Source organism: Eurytemora carolleeae, unplaced genomic scaffold (genome assembly GCF_000591075.1).
Source record: "Eurytemora carolleeae unplaced genomic scaffold, Eaff_2.0 scaffold1783, whole genome shotgun sequence".
In the NCBI taxonomy this organism is placed as follows: domain Eukaryota; kingdom Metazoa; phylum Arthropoda; class Copepoda; order Calanoida; family Temoridae; genus Eurytemora; species Eurytemora carolleeae.
The window spans coordinates 34,318-49,455 of NW_019397745.1; the positions used below are offsets into that span (position 1 = coordinate 34,318).

General features: G+C 31.4%; 2 protein-coding genes across 2 annotated transcripts in view; both read left to right on the forward strand.

Moving 5' to 3' along the window:
* LOC111715736 (protein NRDE2 homolog) overlaps nucleotides 1-7,413 on the forward strand; it is a 21,822-nt gene extending 14,409 nt beyond the window's left edge. The window contains exons 24-38 of the mRNA XM_023491106.1: nucleotides 15-96; nucleotides 239-281; nucleotides 390-462; nucleotides 795-869; nucleotides 1,324-1,411; nucleotides 1,621-1,684; nucleotides 2,654-2,829; nucleotides 2,933-3,005; nucleotides 3,251-3,304; nucleotides 3,464-3,523; nucleotides 4,470-4,518; nucleotides 4,706-4,826; nucleotides 5,624-5,699; nucleotides 6,580-6,690; nucleotides 6,998-7,413. Of these exons, the coding sequence (XP_023346874.1) occupies nucleotides 15-96; nucleotides 239-281; nucleotides 390-462; nucleotides 795-869; nucleotides 1,324-1,411; nucleotides 1,621-1,684; nucleotides 2,654-2,829; nucleotides 2,933-3,005; nucleotides 3,251-3,304; nucleotides 3,464-3,523; nucleotides 4,470-4,518; nucleotides 4,706-4,826; nucleotides 5,624-5,699; nucleotides 6,580-6,690; nucleotides 6,998-7,108 (1,256 nt within the window). The 3' untranslated portion in view covers nucleotides 7,109-7,413. The remainder of the gene's footprint in view (nucleotides 1-14; nucleotides 97-238; nucleotides 282-389; nucleotides 463-794; nucleotides 870-1,323; nucleotides 1,412-1,620; nucleotides 1,685-2,653; nucleotides 2,830-2,932; nucleotides 3,006-3,250; nucleotides 3,305-3,463; nucleotides 3,524-4,469; nucleotides 4,519-4,705; nucleotides 4,827-5,623; nucleotides 5,700-6,579; nucleotides 6,691-6,997) is intronic.
* LOC111715737 (polycomb protein Sfmbt) lies at nucleotides 7,376-15,031 on the forward strand (the record flags this gene model as incomplete). The annotated part of the gene is given in 16 exon segments (XM_023491107.1): nucleotides 7,376-7,459; nucleotides 8,054-8,142; nucleotides 8,359-8,447; nucleotides 9,038-9,123; nucleotides 9,534-9,626; nucleotides 10,008-10,079; nucleotides 10,607-10,669; nucleotides 11,140-11,220; nucleotides 11,510-11,584; nucleotides 11,990-12,065; nucleotides 12,147-12,243; nucleotides 12,561-12,765; nucleotides 13,861-13,983; nucleotides 14,310-14,399; nucleotides 14,675-14,751; nucleotides 14,916-15,031. Coding segments are annotated over 16 exon segments (1,474 nt in total), but the record flags the coding sequence as incomplete, so codon positions are not given.
* Between the last annotated feature and the right edge of the window lie 107 nt (nucleotides 15,032-15,138).

Genomic DNA, 15,138 nt, shown 5'->3' on the forward strand with positions numbered 1-15,138 from the left:
TAACGTCTTTTTAGAAACTGCTATGCGAGCCTCCAACTCTAATTTCCTGAAGTTAAACACAGAAGAAGGTTTTCTGTCGGCTACTCTTCTCTACAGGAAATAAAACAATTCAATTTTAAATTCTACGTCTATTTACATTTTTTGTACAAATCTATGAATTTTACGTTAAAATTTTTAACTACTAGAACTTCTACTGCTTTCGGATTTTCTTTTTAATTGATGTTTTGAAAAAATGTAGAGCTTCAGTAGAAATGGAACTCAGAGAGATGATAAAACTGCAGGCAAAGAATTATATATTAATTTTTTTGATTAATCATTTAATTATTAGATTGATGGGATGGGAAATGAAATGATTGATAAATTGATTGATTGATTGATTGAATTTTCAGAACGATAGAAAAGAGCATCCAGACAATACCATTAGCGACTCAATTCATAGAAATCGTATGCAATGGGTTCTAGGTAAAATATTTCCTACTTAAGTAGCTAGAACAAAGTATTCTTATTTGCGTGAATTTTTCCTCCTAGATCATGTTTTGTATTTAAATGGCGTAAATGTATCCTCTCTGACTTTTAGAATAAAGTGATTATCTTATAGTAAAATAAGTGCAATTTTATGTGTTCTTTATTTTTTGTTTTTACTCTTTTTTATTAATTTAATCTTTGAAAACATATCAGGTAATTTGAGAAAATTTCGTTTTCTTTGTTATATTTGACATTTGTGACGTGGTGTATAATTGGTTTATTTCTCTGTTGCCACCTATTGTACTTGATAATCTATTTGATTTGTTCAGTTCATATCGGATGTGGAAAGAAATATTCTCCTTATTCTCCGGAGAAAAACGATGTTATTTTATCTCTTCTAGAAGGTAACATGAAAATACAGGAGCTCCGTGCCACCTATACAGTGTGAACAATATGTATTATTTCTAATTTGCTTAGGATCCATTTAAATTTGATGCGGATCCGGATCCTGGATCCGCATTGAAAAAAATGTATTCGGATCCAGATCCAGGTCATTTCTTGGTTTACTGAATTTTTAACAAAAAATAATTTTCAAATTTTTTGATTTATTTTTTTTGCTTCATTAAATTCTAAAACTTGATGAACCATTCAGAAATGAGGAAATATTTATAATCTCTTTTTTTCAAAAGTTCTAAGTTGGGTTTTAGGAGTAAAAAAGTTGTTTTTGCAGTTTTTGGTTAATATTTTACCCCTTTGATCCGGATCCGTGGATCCGAATATTTTTGAGGATCCGGATCCAGGAAGCCAAAATCTTGCGGATCCAACGGATCCGGTCCTAAGCACTGATTCTAATTGCAGGAGCTCAGCGTAGTTTCCAGGACTGGATACAGGAGGATATCCAGGATATATCCTGTAGCAGGGTATTCCAGATGGCACCTTTTGTCAGGTTATTTCTTTGTTTGGATCAAAAGTATTTAAAGACAACACATTAAAAAAGAACATATGACTCGTAAATGTCTATCACACGCTGCTAGACTTTATTTCATTTTTGATTTAGTAAATTAAATTCACTTTACTTTGAATTTTAGGGAATTTGATTTGATGTTAGGAGTAGAAATAAAAATAAACGAAACCAATAAGGGGATTTTATTTCAGACATTCGATCTGTGATGTTATATTTTTCCATGCTTGGTTAACCAAATTCTCAGCGGGTACACAGGTACGAGGCATTGATCAGTGGTCATTGAATTGATTATTAAATTGATCATTAATTTGATTATTAATTAATAATTCAATTTATCATTGATTAATACATTGATATTTGAACATTACCTATCAAATTGACCAAAAATGTTTTTTTTCTTCTGTAGTTAAGGGGATACGTTTTTGTTTGGTTTTAAATTTTGAATTGATCATTTATCTTTGAATTTATCATTTATCATTTAATTGATCATTGACTATTGAATATATCATTTAATTGATCATTTACCTTTGAACTAATCATTGATCATTGAATTTATCATTTAATTGATCATTGATCATTGAATTTATCATTTAATTGATCATTGATCATTGAATTTATCATTTAATTGATCATTTAATTGATCATTGTTCATTGAATTAAGCACTTATCAGCGAAATGCTATTTCATAATTGAATTGAATATTGATAATTTGATTGATCATTGAATTTATCATCGATCATTAAATTGGTCAGTGATCATTTAATTGATCAGTGATCATTAAATTGATCATTTATCATTGAATTGATCATGATCATTAAATTGATCATTGATCATTAAATTGATCATTAATCATTAAATTGATCATTGAATTGAGCATTGATCATTTAATTGATCATTGAATTAGTCATTAAATTGAGCATTGAATTAGTCATTAAATTGATCATTAATCATTGAATTGATCATTGATCATTGAATTGATCATTGATCATTGAATTGATCATTGATCATTGAATTGATCGGTAATCATTGAATTGATCAATGTGCATTGAATTGATCATTGATAATTGAACTTACCATAAAATTGATAATTGAATTGATCCTTTATCATCGATTGATAATTGAATTGATCATTTATCATTGAATTGATAAATGAACATTGATAAGTAAATTGACATTTTATCATTGAAAAAATCATTTACAATTTGACAAAGATTTTCCCTACAGACTGCTGTGAGTATGGTGGCAAGTGTACGGGATCAGATAAAGTCTAATGATCGACCGGGTAGATTTGACCAGCTTGCGCTGACCCAAAGCTTCCTGGTCGAAAGCCTCGACAAGATCTGTCTGGACATGCTGTGGTTCGACTCGGTCTTTGACGTCCTGGAAAAGCAAAGACTCAGGAAAGCTGCAACAAAAATGTTTGAATATTTGGTATTTTTATTATTTTGATATATTTCCTGCAAGCCTTGATCTTAGATAATATTTTTATTGATTGGCTTTTAGGAACTTTTATCTCTACTGTATATCTCGGCATTCGAGGAGTAGATATTTTCAGAACAAACTAGTTTTAGTGCAGGTCAGTCTTTTATCTGATTGCAATATTGGTTTAGTGCAGGTCAGTCTTTTATCTGATTGTAATATTGGTTTAGTGCAGGTCAGTCTTTTATCTGATTGTAATATTGGTTTAGTGCAGGTCAGTCTTTTATCTGATTGTAATATTTCAATTTAAATTATGTGAAAATATCGACCTTTTTATAGTTTACATCTTAAACTTTAAAAAGGACTTATTAATCATCTTTTTTTATTTTTTTTTCTGTTTAGGATTCTACTAGTATAGTAAACAATATTTGGCAGGAGATTCTCAGCTCTATTCAGGAACAGTCTCTTTATAGTAGTATTCAACTTAAGAACATTTTCTTTGGAATAAGACTATTAAAATCTTTAACAATTATGAAGTTCATGTGTTATTTTTTTATATTTTAAAAGCACTCATATATATATACTGTCTACTGTACTATGAAAGGGATTGTTCAGGATACTAAGAAGACTAACCTTGCTCTGATAGAGGAAGCCTGTGAAATAAGTTTATCTAAGGCAGGACAAACCATACTTGGCAATATTGTAATGCAGTGTGTGCTTCATCCTGATTTCCATTGAATCAAATCAAATCAAATCTAATCAAATCAAATCAAATCAAATCAAATCAAATCAAATCAAATCAAATCAAATCAAATCAAATCAAATCAAATCAAATCAAATCAAATCAAAGCAAAGCAAAGCAAAGCAAAGCAAAGCAAAGCAAAGCAAAGCAAAGCAAAGCAAAGCAAAGCAAAGCAAAGCAAAGCAAAGCAAAGCAAAGCAAAGCAAAGCAAAGCAAAGCAAAGCAAAGCAAAGCAAAGCAAAGCAAAGCAAAGCAAAGCAAAGCAAAGCAAAGCAAAGCAAAGCAAAGCAAAGCAAAGCAAAGCAAAGCAAAGCAAAGCAAAGCAAAGCAAAGCAAAGCAAAGCAAAGCAAAGCAAAGCAAAGCAAAGCAAAGCAAAGCAAAGCAAAGCAAAGCAAAGCAAAGCAAAGCAAAGCAAAGCAAAGCAAATCAAAGCAAATCAAAGCAAATCAAATCAAAGCCTTTTGTCCTACTCACGACCATATATAGCCATGGTTTTGGTCTGTTCATATAGCCCCAATAGAAACATATCAAATCAAATCAAGACTTGAATCCCTTAACCTTCAGTCCATTTTCAGATAAGATATGAATAGCAAATGGGTTATATAATGAATGCATTAGTTAGATAACGAATGGGTTAGATAATGAATTGATTAGTTAGATAAAGGATGGATTAGTTAAATAATGAATGGATTAGTTAGTTAACGAATGAGTTAGATAATGAATTTTTTAGTTAGATAACGAATGGATTAGTTAGATAACGAATGGGTTAGATAATGAATGGATTAGATGAAGGATGGATTATATAAAGGATGGAGATATCCTTATCAGCAAAGTTGGAAACAAATTTTGTGCAGAAACTTAATGGTTTGTTGCTTAAGTTTTTGAGTGTACTGGATCCCCTGAATCCACAGCAAATCCCTGCCCTAGGTGATTACTGATTATCTTATATTTATATTTTGAAACTTAAATCATTTGTTAATGGGGTTCGGTTTTTTGTCATTTGATTTTCTGTCGCCCATTCCTTGTGTGTACATTGAGCATCATCGAAGCAAGTCGGAATAGTGTTTTTTTTTCTGATTTTCACCATCTTATTTTTGGATAATTATTTGTTAAGGTTACTGTTTCTTGTATAAGCTGTCTAACCTACTAGAACGCTGTGTTGCTAAACCGTTTCTTAAGCATTCACCTCTCATATGGAGATTACTACTCTGGTGCACCAGTATAGAGAGTTTAAGGTTAGTTGCCTCTAGAATCCAGATAACAGAATATCTCGAAAGTTTATTTTAGCCATAGCCATACACCTATAAAGGTAAAACTTTTCTTTATCTGTTATTGCACGGGCAGCCGTAGTACATTTGAATTTCCGAGACGGGTCAACCTTTTGCGGTCCCAGTTTGTACTGTACCTAGCTCTATGGACAGGAAAAGCCGAAGGTTGACGCGGTCAGACTTTATGCTTCATATAGGTTGAATTTACTTTTACTAAAGGGGCAGAGGTGCGTGATTGGTCAATTTCTTTAGCTCTGATTTATAAAAGAAACGATTAAGGTTTAACTCTTCAGTTTTAACCTTTGCTCATTTTGTTATTGGGCTCCGGGCTCAAAACTCTTGTATTTTTAATGTATTTATAACGCGCTCAATCTATCCCTCCCATACCCTGGGGCACAGCCGCCCCTTTCTTTGAAACCTTTATATATTAGCTCCTAAACTCTTCCAATTTATAACGTTATAGATATCGAGCTCAGTTAATGTGAGTGAGAGCTGCTACCGCAACCAGAAGATGTAACCTCTGGTTTACTAGCATTTAATTGGAGGCATCCTGAATCTGGTTAAAATCCGGAAATTTGAAGGAAAAAATTGTAGTTCAGGCATTTTCATAAAATTCTACTTCTATGTTATAGTTTACAGTTAACCATCCCATTTCCTACTTATCGTCATTTGATTTTTCAAGCTTAGAACGCTATGTATTACAACAGAAATATGTTTTGAATCTCAATATTCTTCTCTTTTCTCTAAAATAGATGAATGTTTAGGAAGGAGGGTAAGGTTGGCTGTGAAAATATAAAAATAATGCTCTACAGGGCAATCCAAGATGTTCCATGGTGCAAGGTAACTTATTTTAAGCTTTCAAACTTTGAGTCACTAGGCTTTTAGGGCGCTTCGCGCCCATATTCTATCTAAATTGTGAACATGTTCTTTTTGTTTACATTTTAAAACAAAGAAGAAAAAATTTTGGCGGATTTTTAATAAAAAAATCGCGGATTTTCAAGAATTTGAATTTTTTTACGAAATTAAAAACCTATAAAACACATTTTTTAAAAATTTTATCACTCATAAACCTTCCCTGTGGTCACGTGATGTCCCACATAAAATTTGGGCCCGATCGGTTCAGCCGTTTTGACGTTTATTGGATACAAACAAACAAACAGACAAGCCAAATTTATATATAGACGAACTAGGCGCCAAAATCAGTTAAGTAATCTAAAAATCGACAAAAATTTCGATGAATTATTTTTATTTTGACAAATTATTCCATATTTTAGAGGTATTCCAAGATGTTAATTATGTAATCATCTAAGCAATGTATTTATTTATCGGTTAATTTATTTATTAATTGTTTAAATAATTCTTATATAAAATTGATTTGCTGCTTGCTTTCATACATAATTAATTTTGCTGGTTGAATTATTTATTTAATGGTTAATTAATTGATTTATTTTCCATCGGTTAGTTAATTGACTAATTTTCTATTAGTTAACTGAATGATTAATGATTATCTAATGGTTATAGCTATTTATAAAATATAAACATATAAATAAATATATTTAAGCTAAATTAGATTTATCATTTATTAATTGATTGTTAATTGGACGATTGATTCGAATTTCAATGGTAAATTGATTGATATTTAATGATTGATAAATTATTAATTATTCAATGGTTGATTGATTGATTTGTTTACATAATTACTAATTGATCGAAAATGCAGGCTCTGTACCTGGATACTGCGCTGTACCTGTCCAGGATTAATGAACTCAGCACAACTAAGAAGAAACCGGTTCTTCAAAGTGACGGAGAGGGGGAAGAGGAGGAGGTGAAGGTAAAAGAGTTTATTCATTTTTCACTAAAATCATGATTTTAGATCCTGAGCATTTAAAAAAATTATTCATTATTTTTTTGAAAAACTTGTACGTTTTCCCGAAAACTCTTTTTTCCCCAATTTAGAGAATAAAACCATAAACATTCCTAACTTCTGGGGGAAAATTTATTTTTTCAAAGAAGGGGGGGGGGTAATTATGTTTAAGGAAAATATACACCCCTGATCCAGAGAATGCATCGTTTGAAGAGAATTTCTCGGACACTGTAAAATTATAATTAAATTTTCATTGTAATTTGTTTTGATTTAGTTTGAATATATTTCTGGCAGTCTGGAGCACATCAACGAGCTCATGGTGGAGAAAGAGATTAGGCTGAGGTTACCCTTGCAGGAGCTTGAGGTTCTCCTGGAGCCTCTATAGAAAGGAGATTAGACCGAGGTTACCCTTGGAGGAGCTGGAGATTTTCATGGAGTTTCTATAGCAAGGAGATTAGACTGAGTTTACCTTTGTAGGAGCTAGAGATTCTCATTGAGCCTCTTTAGCAAGGAGATTATCAGAAAAACTCGAAGGTCTATTTCACAAGAAAATTCAAAACCATTTCCAGTGCCCAAGAGCGTTTTTTTTTTCTCTGATCAGTTAGGTCACGTATTGTAGTTAACAAGATTTAAAATGTTGTTCTGTTCAATATTTAGAATAAAGTCTGTGATAAAATTATAATTTTCAGATAAAATGGACTTATCTCCCAGGCATGAGGGGGAGGAGGATGGAAAGGTAAGAATAGGGATATATTTTAAAAATTAGATATAAATTGATCAATCTGGAAGTTTTTTTTTTGTAAAGTAATGTTTCTATCTAAATTCTGGAATACTATGTTTAAGGTCATTGGATACAATTTATATGATGCAAGTGATACATTATATAATAAGCTTTAGGACGCTTTGTGTCCCCATTTTTATTTACAACTATACCTTTTTACTGTTGCGCCTCAATTTGTTGTTATTATTAAAAAAAATATCTTCTGGGAGTCTGGATAAATTTATTTCAAAATATTAGTTGTCGACATTTTTACTGCTAAATTTTTCAATTTTGACGCTCAAAATCTGGACCCGATTGTTCAGCCGTTTTGTTTTTATTTACAGACAGACGATCAAAGTATACATTTTGATAGACAGATACATTTTAATTGGCTGGAGTAATTGTGTTAAGGAAATAGTAGATGAAAAATGTATTGACAAGACATTATTTACCTTTATATTGGTAATAGTGTTTTTAAATTTATTAGCTGTATAGATAACTACTTCGTGCTTTAAGCTTTCTTGTTAAAAATATTTGTTTTGGATAGATTGTTTAATGACCATTTTGTAGGGATATACTCCCAGTGTAAGTTCAACAACTCCTTGTTCTACTCCTACTACAACTCCAACACCAGAGTCCCGAGATACTCCACCCGATAGGTAAACAGTCAACTACTAGAGAGAGGTACAGGACTGGTTCTCTTTACAATCTAAAGGTCTATCGGGGTCCTTTCAGCTTTCATCTTCTGATAGAATTCTTAAAGGAATGAAACTGTGGTGGGTGTGGGAGGGGGGGGGGGTGTTTCTTTTATGACCAAAATTGAACTTCTTTAAAACAATAAGTATCTTTTTCAAATAAAAGCTTTTCTTTTTTAGACAATACCTTCAAGAGGAGTTTATTCCACCAGCTAGTCGGTCATCTCATGATCTTAGTACCTCGTATTCATGGGACACTCAACTAGCAGGTAGAGATACTGTCCAGCATCTGCTGATTTATCATTCAAGTGTTTTAGAGAGTTTCAAAAAATGGAACTGTCTCGGGCAACTCGCCTGTTGCAAGTCTTCTCCCTAGGGAACCGTGGACCGCTGTGCCCATTGATACGTTTCGGCGGCTAGAAGCGAATGCAGGGTTTTACGTTAATAATAATAATAATGACAGGGTAAAACTTTTAAATCTTAAACCTGTGACTCCAGCGCTTAGCCGTTTCTTTGCCCCTCGACGCTTCAACCTTGATTAAATCATCAGTTCTTTAAGACAGATAGCAAGCAGCAGTCTTATGACGTTCCAGGATGTTTAATCTGTCAATTATAATGTTTATAATGTATATTTAGCTAATTCTCGTACAATATGTAATTTGCCAAGATTGAATTATTCTTAGGCGTAGTATTTAAGAGTTTCGGGATAGTTTATAAAAATGCTCATTATTTCAACATATTCACGTTATCATGTAATTCCACGTTGGTGGTCTTATTAGCTTTCTGAATTCAAACTAAATATTCTTTTCATCAAAATTTTCAAAGTTAAATTTTTTATAAATCAATTATATATGTTCAGATCCAAGTTTTGTTGGTGCCCCTGTTACAGCATTCCACCACGCTCCCATGTCTGATGGATGGGATAATATTATCGTTGGGATGAAGGTAATGATGGGATGTAATAACATTTTTTAGACTTAATTGATTTTGTACTTGTACTGTTTAAAAGTAACAGTTGTTTGTTAAAGTCAAACTATAAGAACTTTTAGTTCACATTGGCCTGGTGTCCTGACAGCATTAGGTGAAAAAAGTAGTGTCAATGTTAATTGCGCTTGTGAACTCGTTCTTGTTAATTGGTAAAAAGTAATCCTAAATCATCTGGATAGTAAAGTACAGTAGAGGATTAGGAGATAACGATCCGAATGACCAAAAAGACCCCCCCAAAAGCAGACCTTTTATAGGTTGTACCCAGACGGCAGTCTGGGGTTGTATTATAGGTTCCCTTTCAGATACATCTGTTATTATTATTTTAAAAAATGTTCAATGCATATTTAATAATTAATTTAACGTTCTAGGTTGAGGTTGAGAACGGAGATGTTGATCCTATGCCTGGGGTGTTTACTACAGCTTATTGGGTTGCTACAGTGCTAAGAATATCAGGGTATAAGGTACATGGATTAATGCTTTATAGATGGTGTGACATGGTTCAGAAAATTATTAATTGATTTATAAAATAGAGTTCAAGATAGATAGATAGATAGATAGATAGATAGATAGATAGATAGATAGATAGATAGATAGATAGATAGATAGATAGATAGATAGATAGATAGATAGATAAAGACAGACGGATAGACAGACGGATAGACAGACGGATAGACAGACTGACAGACAGACACCCAGACAGACAGGCAGATTAAAGGAGTTACTGATTAATGGACTGATGGAATAATGGATTAATAAATTGATTTGTTTTGATTTGATGAGTTAAGTGATCGATTGATTTTAGTGAAAGATTTAAAATGAATTATTAAATAATATGTATTTAGGTGTTGTTGAGATATGAAGGATTTGGACAGGATGGAAGTAAAGATTTCTGGGTTAATCTCTGCTCTGACAAGGTTTAGTTTCAACAAATTTAAATGGTTTTGTTTAATTGCTAAAAGGATTATAATTATATGCATGACATTTTTAAAGATATATTTTGTTTGCAAACTCTATTATAACACGATGTTTTGATGAGCCAGCTGTGAGACATGATAAGCCGGGAGCTACCCGCCATTACAGTGTTGATCGGGATTTATCGTTCGAGCGGATCCTATCCACCTTTAGGACTTAGTCCTAAAAACTTCTTTTAGTTAAAGTATTTATTCAAACTCTATTTTACGATGTTTTTGATAACACTGAGATTGTTTATTTTTAAAATACACAACGAAATTTTAACCGTGTTGTTGCCCTAGTTATACAGTGTACACTGTACAGTGTACACTGTACGGTATTCAAATATGGTTAAGCATAGTAAGGTTAACAGCCTTTAGCATAACTAAATATATTTTAATTAACTAGGTTCACCCTGTAGCATAACTAAATATATTTTAATTAACTAGGTTCACCCTGTAGCATAACTGAATATATTTTGATTATCTAGGTTCACCCTGTAGGCTGGTGTGCTACCAAGGGCAAACCACTTATTCCTCCTAAAACTATTCAGGTAGAAAGATGACCTACCCTTCTACCTGTCATTGGCAATTCACTTTTTTTAACTTTCTTTTTCTGTCAAATTGTTGTTCTCACAATTTTATCATACTGAAGTTTTCTTTTCCTTGCACCGTCAATTCTCTTTTTGCTTTCACTTTTTTCTCTTTTTTCTCTTTTTTTACATTTTTAATATTTTTCAATTTCCTTTTTACAATTTTTTATTAAGTTTTTATTTTTACATGTTTTTCTCACGTTTTCTTTTTTGACATTCGTATTTAATACTTTTCTTTTGCATTTTTTTATATTTTCAATTCTTTCCCCGTAATTTTCTTTTACTTTTAATAATCCTTCTATAATAGAAGGGATCTTAATGGCGTACCCTGACTAGATCAAGGAGCCCATGGGCAATCCATGACTTTTTAATTTAATTCAATTGTATTGAATTGTGCATGAATATTTTTAATGATTTAAAAAATATTTTAGTCCAAATACAGCGACTGGAAAGAGTTCCTTGTAAAAAGACTGACAGGAGCTAGAACTCTGCCCATCAACTTCTATAAAGTGGTAAAATAATATTTTTTTGTTGTTATTTTTAAAAATTTACATTTTTTAATTTAATTATTTGCAAATAATGATCAAGTAAAATCTTTTATGTAAAATCATTTATGATTCATTTTGATAATTTTTTATTCGAAAAGTCACTGGTTGTTTTGACTATTTGAAATATTGTTTTATTTTCAATTTTATAAACCAAATAAAAAAACAATGAAATAAGTTTTTTAAATATAAATAAATAAATCTTAATCTGTATGGAAAAATTAAAAAGAAAAATACAAAAAAAAACTCTCCTTAGGTTTGGGAGAGCGTAGCATCTTTATTTCGTAAAGGGATGAAATTAGAGGTTGTGGATAAAATGAGGATAAGTCAGGTAAAAACAACAAAATACCTGTTACCAGTCCAGTTTGCAGTGGCCGACAAAAACTATTGTAACGAAAGGGTGAACAGTGTACACTGTACACTGTTCATATGTTTAAGAATTAAGACCTTGAGGAAAACAAGCGAACGCCTAAAAAGTCAACAACAAAAAAAACAAATCAAATCCCTCCCTCCTCCTGTGGAAATCATTTTTAGGGGTTTATTCGCTAAATTAGGGAATATAGATATATTTTTGGGTAAATAGTATTAAAAAGACATTTAAAAACTTGCCTTTTGATGTTTAATTTTTCATGTTTTTCCGACAGAGCATCAACTTACTTTACATTAAAACTTGACTTCTGTTTTGGGTGGAATGTTTGTTGTTTATTCTTTGAAACTATTATTGTTGTCAATTCAGGTTCGTGTTGCCACTGTCGTTGATGTCACCGGTCGTCGTCTTCAGCTTTCATATGACGATGGAAATGGGGAGGAAGGTAACTAAATTGAATAATTGATATTTTTCAAATATTTTTGCTGCGCAATTTTTTCAAATATTTGAATTTTGAATTTTCGAGGATTCTGGTGTCACGAGGAGAGTCCGCTGATTCATCCAGTAGGTTGGGCCAGGAGGGTTGGACATCAGATTGCAGCTACCTCAGAATATCATGATAGGTCAGTCTTTATAGGGACTGCAGACGTAACTTTATGTGACCCTGAATATGTCAAACCGTCATGTATGGTGAGACACAGGATTGTGAACCGGACATATGCCTTTATATAAACAGAGGGTCACTATAAATCACGTGTACAGTCCCTTTATTTATGATTTTTCCAACAGATAATCATTGAATATTTAAGTGGTAGTAAATGTACAGTTACACAACTGTTAAGAAAAGGAAAGTTTATTTTAAATAAATACCCCTTAATTCTTTTTCTAAGAAATGCGTCGTTATTCAAAAAATAAAATTAGGAAAATTATGATATTCTAGATGCCTAATGGAGAACTATTTGGAGACTGATACGACTGCGGATATGTTCCCTGAGTACCCCCCGGCCTCGGGAGCCTTCACGGTCGGCCTCAAGCTGGAGGCCGTAGATCCTCTCAACCTGGCAACCATCTGTGTTGCTACAGTAATGAAGGTCTTGAGATTCGGATATATTATGATCAGGTCAGGGCTTTTTTTATTAGTAAATTAATATTTTAAATCTTGAATTCCTTCTTATGATCAATTTTTTCTATATTGTAGACATTTTGAAAGTAAGGCAGAAAATGTTAAAATAAGTTTTTATGTTAAAATAAAGTTTTTATGTTAAAATAAAGTTTTTATGTTAAAATAAAGTTTTTATGTTAAAATAAAGTTTTTATGTTAAAATAAAGTTTTTATGTTAAAATAAAGTTTTTATGTTAAAATAAAGTTTTTATGTTAAAATAAAGTTTTTATGTTAAAATAAAGTTTTTATGTTAAAATAAAGTTTTTATGTTAAAATAAAGTTTTTATGTTAAAATAAAGTTTTTATGTTAAAATAAAGTTTTTATGTTAAAATAAAGTTTTTATGTTAAAATAAAGTTTTTATGTTAAAATAAAGTTTTTATGTTAAAATAAAGTTTTTATGTTAAAATAAAGTTTTTATGTTAAAATAAAGTTTTTATGTTAAAATAAAGTTTTTATGTTAAAATAAAGTTTTTATGTTAAAATAAAGTTTTTATGTTAAAATAAAGTTTTTATGTTAAAATAAAGTTTTTATGTTAAAATAAAGTTTTTATGTTAAAATAAAGTTTTTATGTTAAAATAAAGTTTTTATGTTAAAATAAAGTTTTTATGTTAAANTGGTTGGATGGTTGGCTGGTTGGCTGGTTGGATGGTTGGATGGTTGGATGGTTGGCTGGTTGGCTTGTTGGTTGGTTGGTTTCTTGGTTGGTTGGTTGGCTGGCTGGTTGGCTGGTTGGTTATTTGATGGTTAATTGATTGATTAATCGATTAGTTAATTGATTGGTATTTTGTGATTGTTTGATTGATGAATTGGTTGGTTATAGAATTCATAAACTGATCGATTAGCTGATTGATTAAACTCATTAATTCATATAGTGATTGATTATTTGATTCGATTTGATTGGAAAATCAATATGTATCATTGATTGATGATATAGCTGAATAGATTATAATCCCTAGTTGAGTAGTTGGTTGAATATTTTTATTGATATAAGAATATGAAACAAAGTAATGAAATAAAGAATAAAAATTATGAAAAGACTGCAATTTTTTTTAATGCTTGTTGTTTTCCTTCTAGTCCCCTGTCCTGAGTGGATCAGATGCTGCGTTTAACTGGATAAACTATCTTCAAACAAGCAAAAGTCAGCCAGCACCTCTCAACATCTTTCCAACTAGAGACAAGCAGAAGCATGCTTTCAAGGTCAGGGTTCAAACATTTATCTATATACAATATATTTGGCTGGTTCGTTTATTCTTTTGGATCATTTAATTATTAAAACTCCAACATTCATTAGGTAAAATCTTTTATAATTGGATACAAATTTGATTCTTGATAAACTTCGGAAATCCTCAAAACAAAAAATGTGCCAAATTATAAATTCTTTGAATTAAAGATTACAAGCAAGAAAGAATACAATAAACAGGGTTAATGATAAATTGAGGATATATCTAAATAAAAGTGTGTTTTTGATTTCACTTCCCACGATTAAGTTTCTTCTTATTTAAAGTTGTATTCCTGCTGTTCAGACTGGAATGAAGGTTGAGTGTACAGATTTGATGGATCCTAGACTAGTTTGTGTCAGCACTGTGTCAAGGGTTGTCGGTCATCTTCTCAAGGTTGATTTTTAATCATTTTATTTTAGAAATAACTTCCTTTTCAGATTTATTTAGCTTTTTAGAAAAATCTTTTCGTCAGTATTTATATTCAATTAATTCGGACTTAATAAAATACATATATGTATATATTTAATAAAGTCGACTTTTAGACTCAAGTTATGACTTTAAATAGGCCATTGAACATGAGACACCGTGAGACACCGCAATTGTGCAGTAATAAACGAACCATATTTTGCTATTCCTAGTTCTATATCTCATTGAGTTTAATGTTTCAGGTTCATTTTGACGGATGGGAGGAGGATTATGATCAATGGATGGACTGTGACAGTGTAGATATTTACCCTGTAGGATGGTTAGTCCTAATTTATTCTAACTAATTTATATGTTTTGAAAATTCAGGCAGTGTTTTATCTGTTCTTCAAATCAACCCTAAATGGACAAATTTGATAGTTTAATTTATATAACACAATTAAATATAGTTTAGAAAATGAGGATTTATAAGTTTGAATAATTAAGGTGTGAGCTTGTCGGTCACCGACTGGAGGGACCGCGGATGCAGATACCAATGACAAAGAAGGAAAGGAAAAGAAAAGCAGGAAACAAGAGAACTGGAAAGATGGCCAAAAAGAGAGGTGGATTAAAAATCATATTTTATAATAGTTAAATTATGTCACCTTGTATTGGAAGCACGGAATGATGGTTGACCATTAATTCATTCATTTATTCCTTTATGGTGGTG